This window comes from Vipera ursinii (genome assembly GCF_947247035.1).
Source record: "Vipera ursinii genome assembly, chromosome: 2".
In the NCBI taxonomy this organism is placed as follows: Eukaryota; Metazoa; Chordata; class Lepidosauria; order Squamata; family Viperidae; genus Vipera; species Vipera ursinii.
The window spans coordinates 63,893,767-63,915,563 of record NC_139513.1 but is presented as its reverse complement, the minus strand read 5'-3'; the positions used below and the strand labels follow the sequence as shown (position 1 = coordinate 63,915,563).

Below are 21,797 nucleotides of genomic sequence, written 5' to 3'. Positions count from 1 at the left end.
AATTGCCTACTTAGTTTTTTTTAAAAAACTTAATTCATTTGACTTCTAAGAAGCATTATATTAAAAATGTGAGGTTATTATTTTAAATAAGGGATCTTCCTATAAATTATTCATATTTATTTCAAAGAGTTCCTTGCAGGAAAATTGCATCGAAAAGGAGCCTGTAATACATATGAGCACTTTTTCTTGGCAATATACTTATATCAGATTTTTTTAAAAAATATGGACCTTTGAATAAGTGACATGTTTGAGAACAAATGATTTCTAATTCAGAATGAATTATTTTCAACTGTAACCACTTCATTAATTCTTTAAGTCTTGCCTGACCTATAGTAAGGGCTTTTCATATTCTTTAATTAAGTTAAAATAATTTTTAAAGCTTAAATAGTAAACTGTTGTTAACTTTAAAAAAAGCAACCAATAGAACATTAAGTCATATTACTTAATATGCTTAAATTCTGTAATCTCCTAATAAGAGAGAAAATCAGTTTCTTCATTGAACCTATGGGAAATTAGATATAATTTTTGTTATGCAGTTTAATTTTATAAATCTTATTAAACATTGCGAGTTTAATGGCCATTCCAACTCCCCAACTGGAGTTTATTGTAGACTGTTATGAATATTTATATTCTGACTATGTCAATCTATTGCATATACACTCCAGATAGTCCTTGATTTACAACAGTTCATTTACTGACCGCTCAGAGTTACAACAGCATTGAAAAAAGTGATTTATGACCGATTTTTACACTTACGACCGTTGCAGTATCCCCATGGTCATGTGTTCAAAATTCAGATGCTTGGCAATTGACTCGTATTTATGATGGTTGCAGTGTCCTAGGGTTGTGTAATAGCTTTTTGTGACCTTCTGACAAGCAAAGTCAATGGGGAAGCCAGATTCACTTAATAACAGTTTGACAACTAGAGTGACTCATTTAACAACTGTGGCAAGAAAGGTTGAAAATGGAGCAAACTCTTTTAACAAATGTTGCACTTAGCAACAAAAATTTTGGGTTCAGTTGTGGTTGTATGTCAAGGACTACCTGTACTGGCCCATATGTTCTAAAATTGCTGAGAGAATTTTGCATGTGATATGGGTACAAGTAAGACTAGTAATGTAGCCAACTCTTTTTTTTCTTCTTACTAAGAAGTATTATAAAAATGCTTCAATTGACTAAAGCCATAATAGGCAGCATAGATTAGTTTCTATTGTTCCTCTCTGGTAATGATCATGACATATGGGAAATTGTGACATGGTACATAGGAAAAATAACTGGTAAAGAGAATTAATTCTTGAACACAAGAAAACAATTTTGTTATCTGCTTCTGAAAGTAAGAAAAAGGCAAGAGTGCTGGCAATAGCAATAGCACTTAGACTTATACACCACTTCACAGTGCTTTACAGCCCTCTCTAAGTGGTTTACAAGAGTCCACATATTGCCTCCAACAATCTGGGTCCTCGTTTTACTGACCTCGGAAGGATGGAAGGCTGAGTCAACCTTGAGCCAGTGAGAATTGAACTGCTAAACTGCAGGCAGCCAGCAGTCAGCAGAAGTAGCCTGCAGTAATGCATTCTAACCATTGTGCCACCAGGGCTAGGCCTGAATAAAGAGGATTTATTTGTGTGGAGCACAGTTAATGCATGCAGGTAGGTGAAAATTTTAAGTATAATTGTGAAAGAAAGGGATAAATTTGTATAAGACACAATGAATAAGGGACATCTATTTTGGTGTGAGGTATATGAATATAGGAAGTCTTAGGCGGTGATGGGAATTGATATATGTTACATTGAAAGAAACAGAAAAGTGTTTGAAGAAAACAGTATAGCATTCTGAATATTGTTCCCCATTTTGAGTATGTGACCCAAATGTAAGAATTACCTTGAGACTTATTGTGCACCAATTAAGTGTTGAACTTTAGTTAACTAAATTATTGACCAATAAATCTTGGGTACTGCAACTTAATACATAGTCCTGATTTTTTGTACCTGACAGGAAGTTGCAGATCATCTTGCTACAGTATTAAGCACTTACTCCGAGTGTCTTTGCCTGACTGCCATAAATGTACCCAGGTTTGAATATCAGGTGAACATATGGACTTGATTATAAAAGAAAAAAAAGCAAATTAGAGACGCACTGGCAACATACCATCTATTGTCATTAAAATGAAAACATAGTCAGTTCTGGGATAATAGAAATTAATGGTAAAAGTGAAAAAATGAGGATAAAAAGACAGTATGCAATGTATAGGAAGAGAAAACATCAGTTATAAAAATGTAGTCCAAAAGAGTTTAAGAAACACAAAAAATACAGCTTTGGATGGAAATTAAAAATGTTGTGTCAAAGGGATAAATGATGAGCTTCCAACACATTGAATAGAATTAAAAATAAACACAATAAAATTGCGAAGAAAAGCTTGAAGAAGTATTTTAAAGTATTTTGTGTGAAAATGTTACTGAAATGTCAAAGGGTGGAACTGAAATGAATTTTATAAATGTTAGTGACCAGGAAAAAAAATGATGAAGATATCATAAGAGCGGGGGAATGTTTTAAAAATGGAAAGGCTACAGTGTAGATAGCATAGCTGGAGAGATGTCAACATTTGGGTGTGTTTTTCTCCTAAAGTTGCTTTGCCACTTGTTTTTATCTGAGTGTGAAGACTGCATTGCTGCTTGATGATTGGTAGAAGGTTGTTGTAGAGAAAATGTGTAATAAATGAATTTATAAGAATTAGTATGTTAAGCATGCCTCAAAAGGTGTTTGGTAAATTCTGAAAATGAAAATAATCAGAAGGTCAAGCTGGGGATGAACAGACCAGAGTTTTGCTCTTCAATAAATCATTGACTATTAGATTTTTGATACAGAGAAATCATATTATAAAATGAATAGACCTGAATTGTTAAACATTTTGCAAAATAGCTTTCTGACATGCATAGGATAGAGAATGGCAGACTGAGCCTTATAATAATGACATAAATCACTAAGCAAGTAAATAAAAAATTAGCCACATTGTCTTGTAATGTCCAGAGACCGGAATAATAATTGTTTTCATTATCATTTAATTACTTTAATCATTTGTTTTGAAAATTAAGAGAAGTGTCTAAGAGCCTCTTAAGACTTATGAAGGCACTTGTCCTCCCATGACTTCTCTCTGGATTGTTATTGCATTTTCTTTACAGAGGGCTTGCTGTGAAGAATATTTGTAAAGTACTATTAGTACAGGATACTGGGGGGTTTATGTGTGGTCAGGTACAATTCTAGATGATGGCAATAATGTTACCTTCTCCTGTATAACACTGCTTATATATTGAGAATATCTGAAGATGCTCTTATAAAAGTACCAAATCGAAGAAGGCTTGTCCATGGCTGCATCTGATGCTGAAAATTGCTGGTTCATTAGTTGCTTATTTTAACATTCCAAATATTTTTATAGGGGCTGGTGTATGTGTTTGAGTGTGTTTTCTTGCTATTTTGTATTCATATGTTTGCATTTATTTGCCGTTAAGGATGAATGGCCTACAAGTTCGAAGAGGATACCGGGAATATAAACCTTTGATTAATAATCTGCTCTAGATTGATTACAGTAATTTCTACTGTATGGAAATCAGTTTGGCAGGCAGATACAGTGAAAAACAGCAACATATACTATCATCTAAATGTATAATTATTGTCATGTTTATCAATGTCATGTTTATCTGTGAAACATGTACATTGAGATTGCTTATCATTGGGAGTGTCCTTCTTTGTTTAAAACACAAATCTCTTTGAGATGGGTAAAAACTGGGGACTCTTACTGAGATTGGCTTGGATTGGTAGGAGAGGGTGAGAAGAAGTATATGTACTTAAGCTTCTCCTGGATATTGGAACCACCAATAGAGTTTCCAGAAGTCAGGCAAAAGTGAAGTGTACCTTCAGATCTTTTGCACATCCCTTAAAGGATGCTGGGATGTGGTGGCTCAGTGGGCTAGGACGCTGAGCTTGTCGACCAGATGGTCGGCAGTTTGGCGGGTCGAATCCCAAGTGCTGTGTAACAGAGTGGGCGCCTGTTACTCATTCCAACTTTTGCCAACCTAGCAGTTCGAAAGCACGTAAAAATGCAAGTAGAAAAATAGGGACCACTATGGTGGGAAGGTAACAGTGTTCCGTGCACCTTTGGCATCTAGGCATACCGGCCACATGACCACGGAGACGTCCTCGGACAAGCACTGGCTCTTTGACTTTGAAATGGAGATGAGCACCGGCCCCTAGAGCCAGAAACGATTAGCACACATGTGCAGGGGAACCTTTACCTTTACCTTTTAAAGGATGCTAACTTGATCGTTAGTGAAAGTGAAACAGAAAGGTTGAACTGTCTCATATCTTGAGCTACATTTCTCAATATGTTTTGTAATTCAGAATGTTGTACAATCCTAAGTCTATTCACCTGGAAGTAAGCTCCTAAGTCATGCATCTGACCAAAGAAACGTTTTAATATTGCATTTTTGTAGTACTTTCAGTTATTAGAAGACTTTTAGTTTACCTTGGTTGTTGTTGTTAGTTGTGAAGTCGTGTCCGACCCATCACAACCCTATGGACAATGTCCTCCAGGCTTTCCTGTCCTCTACAATCTTCTGGAGTCCATTTAAGCCTACTGCTTAAAGTGACTCCATCCAGCCACCTCATTCTCTGTCGTCCCCTTCTTCTATTGCCCTCAATCTTTCCCAGCATTAGGCTCTTCTCAAGTGAGTCCTTCCTTCTCATTAGGTGGCCAAAGGATTTGAGTTTTAGCTTCAGGATCTGGCCTTCTAAAGAGCAGTCAGGGTTGAACTCTTCTAGGACTGACCGGTTTGATCGCCTTGCAGTCCAAGGGACTCTCAGGAGTCTTCTCCAGCACCATAGTTCAAAGGCTTCAATTCTTTGGCGCTCAGCCTTTCTTATGGTCCAGCTTTCACTGCCATACATTGCAACTGGGAAGACCATAGCCTTGACTATACGCACTTTTGTTGACAGGGTGATGTCTCTGCTTTTTAGTGTGCTGTCTAGATTTGCCATGGCTTTCCTCCCGAGGAGCAAGAGTCTTTTAATTTCTTGGCTACAGTCCCCATCTGCAGTGATCTTGGAGTCCAGGAAAATAAAATCTGTCACTACCTCCATTTCTTCCCCATCTATTTGCCAGGAATTGAGAGGGCCACTCGCAACAAGAGGCTCTTTAATTCCTCTTCACTTTCTGCCATTAGAGTGGTATCATCTGCATATCTTAGGTTGTTGATGTTTCTTCCGGCAATCTTAATTCCAACTTTTGATTCATCTAGCCCTGCCTTTCTCATGGTGTGCTCTGCATATAAGTTAAATAGGCAAGGCGACAGTATACAGCCTTGCCGAACTCCTTTCCCAATTTTGAACCAATCAGTGGTTCTGTGTCCAGTTCTCACTGTTGCTTCTTGGCCCGCATATAGGTTTCTCAAGAGACAAATAAGATGGTCTGGTATGCCCATCTCTTTGAGGACTTGCCACAGTTTGTTATGATCTACACAATCAAAGGCTTTAGCATAGTCAATGAAGCAGAAGTAGATGTTTTTCTGGAACTCTCTAGCTTTCTCCATGATCCAGCATTTGTTAGCAATTTGATCTCTAGTTCCTCTGCCTCTTCAAAATCCTGCCTGTACTTCTGGTAGTTCTCGATCCACATACTGCTGGAGTCTAGCTTGTAGAATTTTAAGCATAACTTTACTAGCATGAGAAATGAGTGCAATGGTGCGATAGTTTGAACATTCTTTGGCACTGCCTTTCTTTGGAATTGGAATGTAAACTGATCTTTTCCAATCCTGTGGCCACTGTTGAGTTTTCCAAATTTGCTGGCAAATTGAGTGTAGCACTTTTACTGCATCGTCTTTTAAGATTTTGAATAGCTCAGCTGGAATACTGTCACTTCCACTAGCTTTGTTATTGCTCAGCTTTTCTAAGGCCCACTTCACTTCACATTCTAGGATGTCTGGCTCGAGGTCAGTGACCACCTCATTGTGATTATCAGGGACGTTAAGCTCATTCTTGTATAGTTCTTCTGTGTAATTTTGCCACCTCTTCTTAATCTCTTCTGCCTCTGTTAGGTCCCTGCCATTTTGGTCCTTTATCATGCCCATTTTTGCATGAAATGTTCCCTTCATCTCTCCAATTTTCTTGAAAAGATCTCTGGTCCTCCCTATTCTATTGTTTTCTTCTATTTCTTTGCACTGTTCATTTAAGAAGGCATTCTTATCTCTTCTAGCTATTCTCTGGAATTCTGCATTCAATTGGGTGTATCTTTCTTTTTCTCCCTTGCCTTTCGCTTCCCTCCTTTCCTCAGCTATTTGCAAAGCTTCCTCAGACAGCCATTTTGCTTTCTTGTATTTCTTTTTCTTTGGGATGGTTTTGGTTGCTACCTCTTGTACAATGTTGCAAACCTCTGTCCATAGTTCTTCAGGCACCCTGTCTATCAGATCTAATTCCGTAAATCTATTTGTCACCTCTTCTGTATATTCATCAGGGATATGATTTAATTCATACCTGACTGGGCTAGCGCTTTTCCCTACTTTCTTTAATTTAAGCCTAAACTTTGCAACAAGAAGCTCATGGTCTGAGCCACAGTCAGCTCCTGGTCTTGTTTTTACTGACTGTATAGAGCTTCTCCATCTTTGGCTGCAGAGCATATAGTTAATCTGATTTCTGTGTTGACCATCTGGTGATGTCCATGTGTAAAGCCGTCTCTTGGGTTGTTGGAAAAGAGTGTTTGCTATGACCATCCTATTCTCTTGACAAAATTCTATCAGCCTGTGCCCTGCTTCATTTTGTACTCCAAGGCCAAACTTGCCTGTTATTCCAGTTATCTTTTGGCTTCCTACTTTAGCATTCCAATCCCCCATGATGATAAGGACATCATTTTTTGGTGTTAGTTCTATAAGGTGCTGTAGGGCTTCATAAAACTGGTCAATTTCATCCTCTTCAGCACTGGTGGTTGGGGCATAGACTTGGACTACTGTGATATTGAATGGTTTGCCTTGGATTCGAACTGAGATCATTCTGTCATTTTGAGGATTGTATCCCAGTATTGCTTTTCCTACTTTTTTGTTGACTATGAAGGCTACTCCATTTCTTCTGAGGGATTTGTGCCCGCAGTAGTATACCTGATGATCATCTGAATTAAATTCACCCATTCCTGTCCATTTTAGTTTGCTGATACCTAAGATGTCGATGTTTAGTCTTGTCATCTCTTGTTTGACCACGTCCAGCTTTCCTTGATTCATGGATCTTACATTCCAGGTTCCTACGGAGAAAAAATCTTTACAGCATCAGACTTTCCTTTCACCACCAGACATATCCACAGCTGAGCGTCCTTTCGGCTTTGGCCCAGTCGCTTCATTCTTTCTGGCGCTACTAGTACTAGTCCTCTGCTCTTCCCCAGTAGCATATTGGATGCCTTCCGACCTGAGGGACTCATCTTCCGGCATCATATCATTTTGCCTTTTGGTACTGTCCATAGGGTTTTCATGGCAAAGATACTGGAGTGGTTTGCCATTTCCTTCTCCAGTGGATCACATTTTGTCAGAACTCTCTGCTATGACCTTTCCGTCTTGGGTGGCCCTGCACAGCATAGCTCATAGCTTCATTGAATTACGCAAGCCCCTTCGCCACGACAAGGCAGTTATCCATGAAGGGGGTTTACCTTGGGCTGATAGACTAAACATTCTATAATAACTGTATTGATTACAAAAATTTCTCAAGTACTTCTTTCATTCTTGAAAGCAGGAAAATCATATTATGACTTTACATAGCAGTATTCCTCCACACGATACTTTTCAAATGACTTCAACTTCTACAGTGCTTTCCTAGGCTGGGAATTATTTATTTTTATTTTATTTATATGTTAAACTTATATTTGATTTTTTTTTTGCCTTCAGGAGTTCCAAGCAATATCCTCTCTTCTTCTCTTTCCTGGCAAGCGCCATTAAAACTGGGTCTCCCAACTCATTGTCTAAACATTATACTACATTATTTTTGGCAGTTGAAATCTGACAAATCTGGAGAGCTTAATTTAGATTAAGCTTGTTGATGGTCAAAATGCTTTCATGTCATTATTACATCCACTTTGCAGATTGAAAATTGTGAATTTTCAAATTATTATTTGAAATTACCTTATTTCAAATTACCCAGTGTCACTACACATAGCTATGATAGGATTTGCTCAGAGACCACCCAGGCTAAATCTAGTGTTCAGATGAACTACAGAATGATTGTTTTCTTTCTGTTAGTAAATATTAATCATTGCTGCAATGGAATCATGTGCTTATCATTTACAACTTTCCCAGGAAGATTTCCATACACAAAGTCAATGGGGGGAAAACCAGATACGCTTAACAACTGCATGATTCACTTAATGACAGAAGTTCCAGTCCCAATTCTGGTTATAAGTTGAGGGCTAACTAAAAATGATAATAATAGGGAAGAACTACAGGTCATCATAGATGAGATCAGTTGAGGATGCTAAATGACAAACCCTAAAGTCCAATTCTTTTTCTCTCCTTAGCCACCAGAAAAGGAAGGTGGTCTACCTCGTCAGGTTGGCAACAAGACTGAATGTGGATTGCTTGGATTTCTTGTGGATCTAAAGCATGATTATCAGCCTGCTCGGAATCAAATGCCTGAAGAGAAACTCTACAAAGTTTACACATTTAACTCTGTGAGAAAATCAATGAGCACTGTCATTAAAATGCCAGATGACAGCTTCCGAATGTATAGCAAAGGGGCTTCTGAAATTGTCCTAAAGAAGTATGTGCATGGTATTTGTTTTGAAACCCATTTTCATTAATTCTGTATGGAAGCTGCTTTGTGAATATATACTACTGCCACAGATAGTCAGATGTGTGTCCACTGAATCTTCAAATCTCCATGAAAAGAATGAGACATTCTTTTACTGTATGTAAAATTTGCAGTACATTTGTTTTTTATTTACTGGACAGTTCTGAGTAAAATATGTATCAAGTGTCACCAATCTCTATTTCTTTATTATAAGTACTTGCTTTGAGCAGGATTTGAACTAAAGCATAAAGGGAAGTGGTAAAGAGATCTTTTGACACATCTACTTCTTTAGAAAAACTTTAATATGGAATTTCACTCATTAATTCAGGAAAGTATGATCCAAGCTGCTGCTGCTATATTATTTTTTAAATTTTATCCTAAATGCCATAATCTAACCCACCCCTCTCAGTTGTTTGCATTGGTGATCCAGTCATTTCTTTTCCTTTCTTTCCAGATGTTCTAAGATTCTTAATGCTGCAGGTGAGGCTCGCATTTTTAGACCTCGTGATAGAGATGAGATGGTTAAGAAAGTGATTGAGCCCATGGCCTGTGATGGATTGAGAACCATCTGTGTTGGTTTTCGAGACTTTCCCAACGATCCTGAACCAGATTGGGACAATGAAAATGATATTTTAACAGATCTTACCTGCATTTGCGTGGTTGGCATAGAAGATCCTGTAAGACCAGAGGTAAAAATATTTTAAAACCAAACAAAAAACGCAAGAAGCTCAGAGGGTTTTTTCCCCCCTGTGGGTAGTAAAAAAAATAAAAACATCAGGTGTTTTTTTTTAAATCAACTTTTCAATATTTCCAGACATAATGCAATATAAAAACAATATGTACAACTGAATATCTGAACGCCTTTAGAATTCTCATTTGACTATCAGAAATGGAACTATTTTGCTAATACTGCATGCTTAGTGAACTTGCAGTTGATGAAAGGAAGACAGTAGAAACATTTGTTTTCTTGGGCTCCAGAATAAAGATGGACAGGGTGCTGGAAATTAATTCTAGAGAGGAAAACAATAGCAGACCTGGACTGGATTGTGAAGCTGAAGGGCTTTTCAAGAACAACAAAGATCAGAATAGTTAAAGCAGTAGACATCTGGAAATCTGTAAAAGCTAAACACAAAGAAAGTGAAAGAGAAATGTAGATGCTTCTGAACAGTGGCCATGAAAAGTACCAAGGATTGCAAGAAGAACCAGTCATTCCTTGACCACAGAAAGACTGACTGCTCCCTTGAGGTGATGTGCCGCAAGCAGAAGCTCACATAATTTTGGCATGTGACGCAAGCAGGCAATGAGCAAGGACAAAGTAGAACTAGAAAAGAAAGGCAATGAATAGATGCAATCAAAGAAATTACTGGAGAGCCTTTACAGGTTGAAATGGCAAGCTTTCAATTATAGAATGCCCCGGAATCAGGTGTACTCCGTGACACTTAACTAGTTAACTAGCATCGATTTCAATCATTCTTATTCATTTTGATAGAAAAGTCCTTTCATCATTCGGTTTGAAAGTATGGGTGGGGTGAAGCAGCTTGTGAAATGGCTGGGGCTGTATGTGACAGTCCTGCATTGTTATTCACTACGGTACTTTCTTCACTAATGTGCAAGTAAAGAGAACTATTCAGGGAGGAAGCTAGCAGAAGTTCCCCCTCTATTTCTAGACACAATAAGACAAGCTTTAAAATACCAGAATAAATAGTACAGTGATTCTGACTGGGAACTATACATTTTGTTTGCAAGAGGTAGAAATTTAACAGAACTGGAAGGTGGATTTTACTGACTCACGGAGGACAGCTTTGATTATTATTTTTTGCTTTCACAATCATATTTCGAAAAGACTATCATAATTATAGTTTATTTGTTTTTGTTTTGTTTTTTTTTTTAAAAAAATCCGAGATAGCAACAATGACCTACTAGTGTGGAAAAAGTTTTTAGCAGTTTACACATCTCTGGTATAAGTCCACAATGAGATTCCCAGCATTTTAAGAATGGGCCATAGTACAGTAGAACAGTGAGTTTAGAATGGTTTATATGATTGCTTTATTGTGACAGAAGTGATACTTTAACATTTATTTCACCAGGAACCGGCTTGTGTTAAAGGTAATTTGAGTGCTTTTTTCATATGCAGCTGTCTTATGAATCCCAGATAAGAGGACACTTAACTTTCCTTCCAAATATATATTTAAAAAATGTATGAAATTTACCCTAAAAAATTCAACTTGAAGATTAAGCCACCTGGGAAAGCCGTTCTTCACTTCTAAAATATCAGATCCTGGAGTAGCTATTTCCCCTGTGGTTTGAAATTGCATAGTCAGAGAACCCTGTTTGCATTTGTGTTAGAAAGTTGTGATGCAGTTCATATCAAATCAGTCCAAGTTTATTGTTCTGCAGATTTGTTCAAGGATTCATTTATTTGTTTATTTTCTATTTCACATTTTACTAACTTGTGGGTTTACCGTAGGTTGTAATATCTATATTGCTCTCTTTCTTATGAACTAATCAGTAGTTATAACTGAATTAAAAGACATGCTTGATTATTAGCACTTCTGCCAACAGCTGGATGCCTGGAGGGAAAGGAAGGCAACCATGTAGTGAAAGAAAAAGCAATTATAGTCATTACATAGTAATAATGGAGAGCTCTGAATGTGGATATAAAATACATGAAGATAAAACAAATTTTACTGATTGCCCCATGGCTGATGGAGGAATTGCTCAATTCAATAGACAGTAGAAAAATTTAGATAATTGATCTACAAAATAGAAGAACAGTTCTTAAATCATCCCTTTAGTGCAGGGGTCTTCAAACTTTGCCCTTTTATGACTTGTGGACTTCAACTCCCAGAATTCCTCAGCCAGTGTGCCTGGCTGAGGAATTCTGGGAGTTGAAGTCCACAAGTCATAAAAGGACCAAGTTTGAAGACTCCTGCTATAGTGGGATACTTTTTAAACAAATCCTGGAGTTTGAATCATATCCTAGTAGTAAGCACAGCATAACATGGCCTTATTTCTCTGTTGGACTCATTGAGATAGAGATGGGGAGTTGTTCCTGGGCCTCAGGTGCTCTCTGAGCTACTTTTTTGTGTGGCTCCTCTCACTACCTCTCATGATCTTGCTCATTGTCAGAAAGCTAAGAAGGCCTATCTGGCAAGCCACCAGACAATACCAAACCCAAACCAACAAACCAAAAACAACAACAACATCCTAGAGCAGAGGTCTCCAACCTTTTGGGCACCAGGGGACTGGTTCCGTGGAGAGAGGTTTCTCCACGGACTGAAGGGTGCATGGTTTTGTGTGCTGCCTGCATCTCGCGGATGGGGCTTTGCTTGTTTGTGCGGCCCGGTTGCTGACATGTCGTGGCCCAATACTGGTCCATGGACTGGGGGTTGGGAACCCCTGTCCTAGGGGGAAAACCAAGAAAAACCCATTCCATAGTGTTCTTAACAAATTGCCAGAAGATCTTCTTGACTTGAGGAGACTTTATTTGCATTCACCACAGCATGGCAATTATTTTTTAACTACTATAAAGCAAGAAATATGCAAAAACTGTAATGTGGACTTTACATGAGATTAATTCTATATATAAAAAAAACCCACGATCCTAGCTCTTCCCTCCTTGCTATGCCCGCTGCTACCCTTTATTTCTTGAAAATATGAAACACTTACTTGGCTGTGGGTTGTAGTGGTTCTTCAGTGTTACATTCAACTTGGATGAAAAAGCTAAATAATTTTATGCCTGTAATATCGCTACATTAAACTGTAGATTGTTAAACATTTTTAAAGATTTTATAGAAACATTAATATATGGAAACAACACATAATGAAAAGGGGGTGGTGGAAGAAAAAGAAAAAGAAAAGAAACTTAGAACTGGAGATCAAGAGCAGACCACTCCTGCTCGGGTACAAATGCTAACATCCTACTAGTAGATTCAAACAAGCTTATCACCATGGCAGTGCACAGTTGTGTTATATGAGGAATGTGCTCCTTCACTAGCAGTTCTTTTCCACTTCCACAAGTGTTATGTGCTTTTCAGGTAAGCCTATTGGAGCGTATTATTATTTTATGTTAAAGAAATAGCAGAATGAATTTGTGCCACTGTGTTGATATTTGCTTACTGAACACACGTCTTCTTTTTACTATTAAGATTTCTTATGCTTCTCACATTTTATTTTCAAATTAAATTCTTTTAAAATTCTATGTTGAATTATGTGCAGGCTCTTATTAGGATTTCTATTTCCTTTCAAAAGTAAAATATCCATTCCTTATTAGCAATCAGATTGTTTCTAAGGACATGGGGAAAATAATAAACTGGTAATTAGAGTACATGGCATTCTGCAAACTGTTCAGAATATCTCTTTGCCGTATTCTTAGGGACCGTATATTCTTACAATTCCAAAAAGCCCGTGATGTCTCTCTTGTTTTATTTTAGTAATGATGCAATTTTCAATATTTGAAAATATTCCATTCCAAAATTATTATTTTATATACTGCTTTTCTGTTCCGTCTTCCATTCTATCTCATTGTTTAGGTCCCAGAAGCCATAAGAAAGTGCCAGCGAGCTGGAATTACAGTTCGCATGGTTACGGGAGATAACATCAATACAGCCCGTGCCATTGCCATAAAATGTGGAATTATTCACCCTGGTGAAGATTTCCTCTGTATTGAAGGAAAGGATTTTAATCGAAGGATTCGGAATGAGAAGGGAGATGTAAGTCATGTGCAGATATATATATATATTCTGCCCAATTGTTAAAGACCTGGAAAGATAAAGCAATTGTTTATTTTTAAGGTGCTGCTCTCCATTTATTTTTGTTTTTTTTAGTTTTCTGTGCAAGAGATACACAGTAATCCAAAAATGGCAATACTGTAATATTAAATGCTGACAGAAATTGTCAAGAGTAATTCAAACTCATGCATACACTTCAATTTTCCTTACTGCTCATTTGTGCATCAACCTTGACAAGACTGAGTGGCTGTTCGTGCCGGCATCCCGGGAAATTCCAATTATTCCATCTCTGGCCATGGGTGGTGAGCTATTACCCCCCGTAGATAGGGCTCGCAACTTGGGGGTCCTTCTAGATTCACAGCTCTCTTTGGAAGAGCATATTGGAGCTGTGACTAGGGGGGCCTTTACCCAGGTTCACCTGGTGCGCCAGTTGCGGCCCTATCTAGACCGGGATGCCTTGCGTACAGTCATGCATGCGCTCGTGACTTCTCGTCTAGACTACTGTAATGCTCTCTACATGGGGCTGCCCTTGAGGTCCACCCGGAGACTTCAACTGGTGCAGAATGCAGCCGCGCGAGTTGTCTTGGGGGTTTCCCGATACTCCCATGTTACACCTTTGCTCCGCGAGCTGCATTGGCTACCGGTTGCTCTCCAGGTGAGGTTCAAGGTGTTAGTGATGACTTACAAAGCCCTTCATGGCATGGATCCGGATTACCTACGGCAACACCTGCGGCCGGCGTCAACTTCCCTCCGTCCAGTGCGCTCCCACAGAGAGGGCCTCCTTAGGGTGCCTCCGATCAAAGAATGCCGATTGGTGGCCCCCAGGGGGAGAGCGTTCTCTGTGGGCGCGCCAGACCTATGGAACCGCTTACCGGTCGAGCTCCGGATGGCCCCCGACCTTCGCTCCTTCCGGCGCGATCTCAAAACCTTCGTTTTTGAACAAGCTGGCCTGGTCTGAGGGGATGGGGTTGGGTTTTTTATAATTAGTTTTAATTTTTAATATGTAACAATTACTACGGGCATAGTTGTTTAATCACTTTTTAATTTTTGTACCCTGTTTTTTATTAAGTATTGCCCTGTTCACCGCCCTGAGTCCTTCGGGAGAAGGACGGTATACAAATTAAATTATTAAATTAAATTAAATTAAAAATGTGGTACTGTTTCAAAAAGCTCCACTCCTGTTTTATCTGTTCCCTATTCCTTTTAATAAGTGACTTGCACTTTCATGGAAACAACATCTGAATTGATAAACAGTAGTTTTCACCATTCCTCAAAAGCAGGATTGAAGCATAATTTGCAATCCTTTTTAAAGAGATTATGTAATGTGAAGTTGCTCTTTGAGCTTGGTTTCTTTTTTTGCTTGCAAATGTTTTATTACACAACTAGGTAATACCATTAGTGCAAACTCAGCTAGGTCCCTTATGCTGATGATGCTATCTAGTTGGGTAATTGAACGTCTGCAGGCAAACAACCAAGTTTAGAGAGCACCAAGGACTTCACAGTTCAACCCCGAGCTAATCCCCTTTGTTAGAGATTATTTAATCCACAATTTACCAGCAGGAAGAGTGAAATAGCACAGAAAATTTGCAAATTCCAGTTATTCTTTTTGTGTACATTCAAGCTGAAAAGCATTTTTATTAATATTCTTTTTATATACGATAACTATAAAATGTTCACAATAAAGGTCAGCCTTCTGCCCTCCCGCTCTTCTGTTCCTCCCTCCCTCCATAAAATTTTTGATTCTAGGATTTATCCCACTTATAAAGTGATGCTTACTTTTAATTGTAGAAATTTGCATCCTTAAAATGCAGGATTATTTTTTAAGATATGACAGAAATCTATATTCTACATTTAATCACAAGTGTTTTTGTGAGTTTAGAAAATTCCTATTTCATTATTTTAAAAAACTGATAAAGAAACTGCACAAAAATAATCTGGTATTCATCAGGAGTATTTAGAACAAGTTGTTGGAAGCAGTACAATATTTAAAAAAATAGTACAACAATATTATTCAGATAATAATATTAATTTGATTGAGGATTGGAATATTTCTTTTTATCCTTAAAAGTGATATTTTAAAAAAATGGCACTAAAATGCATTGAAGACTGACAAATGGATTCTTTTTGTTACCCTTTTTACTGTTTTCAGATAGAGCAGGAACGCATTGATAAGATATGGCCAAAACTTCGTGTCCTTGCTCGTTCATCGCCCACAGACAAACATACCTTGGTAAAAGGTAAGTCTGCACTTTGGATGTATCTCTATATATTTATTATTCTGTGATGACTTTTGTAGAAACCTAAACAGTTTGCTTGCTTGACACAATTTCCTGAACATAGTCATAAACCACATAGTCCCAAGAAATTAGATGTAACAACTTCTTGATGATAAAATTTATTTACACAGAATGGCAAATTACAAAAAAGCAAAAACAAAACCATAATACAAGAATGTGGTCCTTGTCAGTGCTGCAGGTGTTCTGTAGTGCTTGGATAATTTTTCATGGAATCATATTTTCCATTAAAATCTATAACTGCCCTCTCACAAATATAATTTTCTATGCATTTTCCTTGTATACTGCAATACAGTTTTTCTATCAAACTATTCCATTTTTTAAATGGACATTTCCTTATTCCATTTTTTTTTTTTAAAAAAGAAAACTGGGATGCTGGTAGTAGTATATCCCCTTTTCAAGAGCTATCGTTGGACCCAATGATTTTAGACAACTATTTTGACTGCAGCTACAGAGAATCCTGGAAGAAGCAGATTATTTTAGTCACATTTCAGTCCAATATTCAGTATTGGTCGTGCTTATTAATGAACAGTGATGGGGTTGGGATGAGAGGCTATTCTTGTGCTCCTCGATCTCTGAGTGACTTTTGGTTTGGTTAATCAAACTGGACCAGTTCTGAATGTTGGAGATTGGCAGCACTGTTTTACAGTTGTCTTCCTTCAGGGCTGGTTCCAATCATTATTAAGAGGGAGAGATCGATCCATAGGTTTCTTCTTTATGAAGAGTGCCATGCTTTCCCCCTCCTATTTAATATCTACATGAGCCACTATGCATGTTATCACTGGTTTGGGGTTCAGTATGCTGTTGTTATCTATTGTATATTTAGACTCCAGGCTATTGAAGTTTTGATCCAATGTCTGTAGGTTGTGTGGACTTGAGTGGGGATGAACTGTCTTGAGTCCAATCCTACCAAAACCAGGTGGGTGCAGATATTAGGACTGGAGCTGGGGATATTTCAACTTCAGCTTGGATGGAAATGCACTTCTCCTTTCAAGGGTGAGGCACAAGTGGTGGCTCTGGCTAAGGAGGTCCTTGCACAGCTTTCTCTTGTTTACTAGTTCCACCCTTTCCTGGACTGAGAAGCCCTTCAGATAGATACTCATATTCTAGTCACTTCACAGTTTGACTACTGCATGTGTTGTATATGGGGCTACTTGGAAGCAACTGTTCCAAAATACAGTGGCATGGGTAGTAATGGGTCTGCCTTTGTATACATATGTGAACCTTTCTTCATGAGCTGCAATGGTGGCCATTTCGTTCCAGGCATGATTCAAAGCACTGGTTATAATGTCTATGGAGATTATATGTCATCCAGGTCATAGTTATCCCAAAGGTGCTTTTTCATGAGGCAACTGTACTTTGTTGTTTTTCTTTGAAGACGTTTTGCTTCTCATCCAAGTCAGAGCTCAAGAAACTTCTTGGATGAGAAGTGAAATGTCTTCAAATAAAAACAAGAAAGCCCAGTTGCCTTGTGAAAAAGCACCTTTGGGACACTGGTTATAGCCTATGAAGCTTTACATGGCTTGGGCCTGTTTGAGAGACTGCCTATCTCCCATGGTATCTGACTCAATGGGCAGCCTGCCAAGTCTAGAATCCTCTGGGTCCCATCTTTCGACACCCAAGAAGAGTGTTTATTGTGGCACTTGCCTTCTAGAATGAAGCTCTATAATCCACTAACTCTCAACCTGAAGATATTCTGGAAAGCATTAGGTTCCTGGTTGATCCCTGGGCTAGTGTGGATGGAGCTCCTGTGAGATATATTCTGTGTATGCTTGCTGGACTGCCATCTTGTTTTTTTTATTCTTTTTTACTTCTTTATTTTGTTTCTGACTTATCATATTGTATATTATTGTTGTTACATTATTAGCTTCCCAAAGTCTTTTAGAGTTGTGCAGCCCCTAAATTGAATAAATTAAATTAAATTATACTTACTTCAAACATATACTTTGATTTTCACACATCTTAATGCATGCTATATTATTTAAACTACTCCAACCAAGAGCAATAGTTGCCAGCAAAATCCAGATGTCCAAAATTAGACTATCCTTTGTGAAATGCCCATATTTTGAGGTAAAAGAATTCAACAGTTTTTGCATTTGTATATCTTTTTGCATTGTCTTCTCATGTCACTTCAGAGCCAAATCATTTTTGCTGTCTTCCACCCTAGGTGTTGGCCATTTTATTATATATGCAAGTCTTTACAACATATACTGTTGTTGCTCTCCAGTTTAATAATAATTTTGCCTTTGGTACTGATCATAAGAAGTGGAGCATGTGGCCTTCTCACTTCATTGTCTAACTATAAAAGACTTTGTGAGGCTAACAGTGTAACAACAATAACATACAATATGATGAATCAGAAACAAAATAAAGAAGGGTCAAAATATATTTTCTAAAATAATGCATACAAAGCCACATGGCTGTACATTTGCAACTTTCAATCTAACATTTGCTTTATTTGATGTCAGAAATCCTGCTAAAATGTTTATGCTGTTAGCATCTTGCAGAATTAGGTTCTCAGATTTATTCCACAGTCTGCATTAAAAGATGCAACCCCTCCCTCTTTTCAATTACTCATCCACTTAATATAGGAAAAAATGAACTCTTTTGTGGAGGAAATGCAGTTAGCAGGGTTGAGGGAGGGTAAAAATGAATCTAAATGAGATGGGTTGCAGAGCATAAGATTATAGCATAAAACCTGAATGTTTTATATAACTTCAGTTTAAAACAGTGGTGAAAGCACTCAGCAAACAGCAGAGCCAGCAGGAAAAGAGAAGAATAATGCCTGTAATGGAAGAAGAGTGCTTTTGGTTTGGGAACATCTTTAGCTTTTTTAAAATGAAGTTCATTTAAAGTTACACAGAATTATTTGAGACATTTAGTTTTGACCATATGCATGTTGTTCGGCTTGAAGGATTAATAAGGATCTCACTTTTTTCCCCCTTATTCGGTTATCTGTTGTACATGCATATTTCACGCCTATCTATGCTTCTTGAAAATTAGAATCTAAGTGCACGCATTGAAGAGCACAGGAACTCACTCAGAAAGGGAGAACAAACTTCATCCCTGTTCCAACACTTTAAAGACACGGGACATGAAATTGATTTTAAAAAAACCAAAACTATCGCCAAAATTGAACATTTTAACAACAGAATAATCAGAGAAGCCATCGAGATAGAAAAACGCCCCCACAGCATGAACAAACGAGATGATACCTCTCGCCTACCAGCCATTTGGAAACCCACCTTGATTGACAGACGAGTCCCAACCACCAAGAATGATACCAGACCCAAACTCATGATAACATCACATGACAACACCACCACACAACCATTCAAAAAGCAAATCCGAACCCACAACGATAACGACGCACAACCACAAAACAGAAACCTAACTACAGCTGCAACATCAGCCACTTTAAACCCCTCCAAACCACACAATAAGCAAACTGACAGCCACTATAAAAACATGGCACCACCACAAACACGGAGCCGAACAAAAGCAGCACAACTCACCAGTTCAGGTCTAAGGCTGGCAGCTGAGACCAGCCCATCCACTCAAAACACACCCCCAACCAATCAGAACACACACCCCATTCAAAACACACTCCTACCCAATCAGAACACACCTAATCCCCCACCCAATCAGAGCACACCTCCACCCACAGAACACACCCCCTCTGGCAGTTTAAAAAAGAGGAACAAACAGCCACTACCACATGCTTCTCCCAGAAGAAGGAAGCTGAAGCCACCAGCCTGAGGATGACAGATGGGATTCCGTCGAAACGTTGCTTTTACACCTTCAATTCTACGTGGGAAAAACCCCAAATGACCAAAGATCATTCTATATATATATATATATGTTTTCTGACGTTTTCGCAGGTGTTCGTACGTGGATCTTTGGTTATTCGGGTTTTTCCCCGCGTAGAACTAAAGGTGTAGGAGCAACATTTCAACAGAATCCCATCCATAATCATCAGGCTGGTGGCTTCTGCTTCCTTCTTCTGGGAGAGGCATGTGGCTGTTTGTTCCTCTTTTTTAAACTGCCAGAGGGGGTGTGTTCTGTGGGTGGAGGTGTGCTCTGATTGGGTGGGGGATTAAGTGTGTTCTGATTGGGTGGGAGTGTATACATATACATATACATATACATATACATATACATATATACATATATACATATACATATATCCTTGATGATATTACTGCCGCTGAAGTTGGACTTTAAGATCTTCACTCTTCTGATATACTCACTACTAACTTTCTTCTTGATTTCAATGTGCTTGATGTTAGCCTGAAGATTGCCTAGATATTTGTGGTGATCTTCATCCAAACTGTTGATGTTTTTACTACTTATCTGATCCAGATTTTGTCTCTATAAACGTCTTAGAGAGGGCTTATGATGAAGCAGTATATAAGTCTAAGTGCTACTGAAGGTAAAGATGGCACATTTACCGGTATCCTATCCAAACTCCATTGCAATATCTTGACTGTATATGGAAAGTGTTGAAAACAATGATTCTATTTCACATTGTATTTTTCCATTCAGCTTCTGATCATCCATTTACAGGATGTGGGAATAGCCTGGTCTACTTGTTCAGTATTGTTGACAGATGCAATGACGAACAGTATTGGTGATAGTGAATCTCCTTAGAGATTCCTCTCTTGATGTTAAATTCTCCCAGTCAATCACCATTCACCAGCAACTGTGCCTTCCCTTGTGCATTGATCTTTGCACAAAGCTTCTGATTTTTCTACTGATTTCTGTTATTTCTAGGCCTTTGATTATCCAATCATGTGGCAGGGAGTTAAATGCCTTCTTATAATCAATCCAAACTACATTCAAGTTGATTTTCCTTTTCTTACAATTTTCCAAAGTAATCTTGTCAATTAGGAGCTGATCTTTGGTCCCTTGGCTGTTTGACCCGTTTTCTTTCTGCTCAGATGAAAGAGCTTATTTTCGAGTAGCTGCAGTGGGCCTGCATCAGCTACTATACCAGTTAGCACTTTTAAATTTGTTGCTAAGCAGGTAATTGGCCTGTAGTTACCTGGTGCTATCCTTTTGTTAGCTCTTTTATTATCAGCTAGTTTGTCAGATGTTAACCTATACTCTGTTTCACTCTTTGCAGTAGAAATTGTTGTTAGACATTTTGGCAATAAGTAAGTGTAGGCTAGTCAGATGTTTCAACCAGAACAATGCGGTTATCTTCATCTGATGCTGACCAATTCTTGATCTTTACTCTTTTCTCCACCATTTCTGCTGTTATTATAAGTTCTTTCAACTTCTTTTTCCCCTTTTTTCATCTTCTTCATCCAAGCTGCACTGTATTGTCTTTGTATTGTCACATACCTGCGCTCAGAGCTGTACTTTTTCTTTGCAGCTGTTGACCAGTTCATTACAATTTTTTTGTTGATGGATTGGTAGAAAAGTTTCTAATTCGATTGAAATTGGAGATTCTGACTTTAGCATGCATTTCAAATTTCATCTCTGCTAATTTCTTGGCTATGGCTGTTTTTTTAATATTCCTCATCTCTAGTGGAGCCTAGGACAATTGATTGTGGAGACATTTTCACACCTACAAATAAAATTATTCAAATTTTAGCAATGCCTGGGACACTCTGAGTAAAGTGAATATAAAATTGGAGGGCTTGATCCATAAGTAATAAGATAAACATGGGTACTATACCTTAGTTATAGGTAATAAGTTAGATGTGATTTTCAAGATGTCATGTGATCAAACCCTTCTTTTATGTGCACTGTATGTGAGAGACGTGTAAAAAAGAGAAAGATGTGGTTACCAGTTAATAGTATTTACCACCCGTAAAGCACTTAACAGAATAACAGAGTTGGAAGGGACCTTGGAGGTCTTTCTAGTCCAATCCTCTGCACAAATAGGAGACCCTATATCATTCTGGATAAATGGCTGTCCAATCTGTTTTTAAAAACTTCCAGTGAGCACCCACAA

General features: G+C 38.1%; 1 protein-coding gene across 8 annotated transcripts in view; it reads left to right on the top strand.

The window, feature by feature from the left end:
• Positions 1-21,797, top strand: part of ATP2B2 (ATPase plasma membrane Ca2+ transporting 2) — a gene marked incomplete at both ends in the record, with an annotated part of 146,364 nt that overhangs the window by 97,503 nt on the left and 27,064 nt on the right. For all 8 annotated transcript variants that reach the window (XM_083353874.1, XM_083353881.1, XM_083353880.1 and 5 more), the window contains 4 exons: positions 8,540-8,781; positions 9,266-9,500; positions 13,344-13,523; positions 15,691-15,778. In XM_083353874.1, the coding sequence (XP_083210000.1) occupies positions 8,540-8,781; positions 9,266-9,500; positions 13,344-13,523; positions 15,691-15,778 (745 nt within the window). The remainder of the gene's footprint in view (positions 1-8,539; positions 8,782-9,265; positions 9,501-13,343; positions 13,524-15,690; positions 15,779-21,797) is intronic.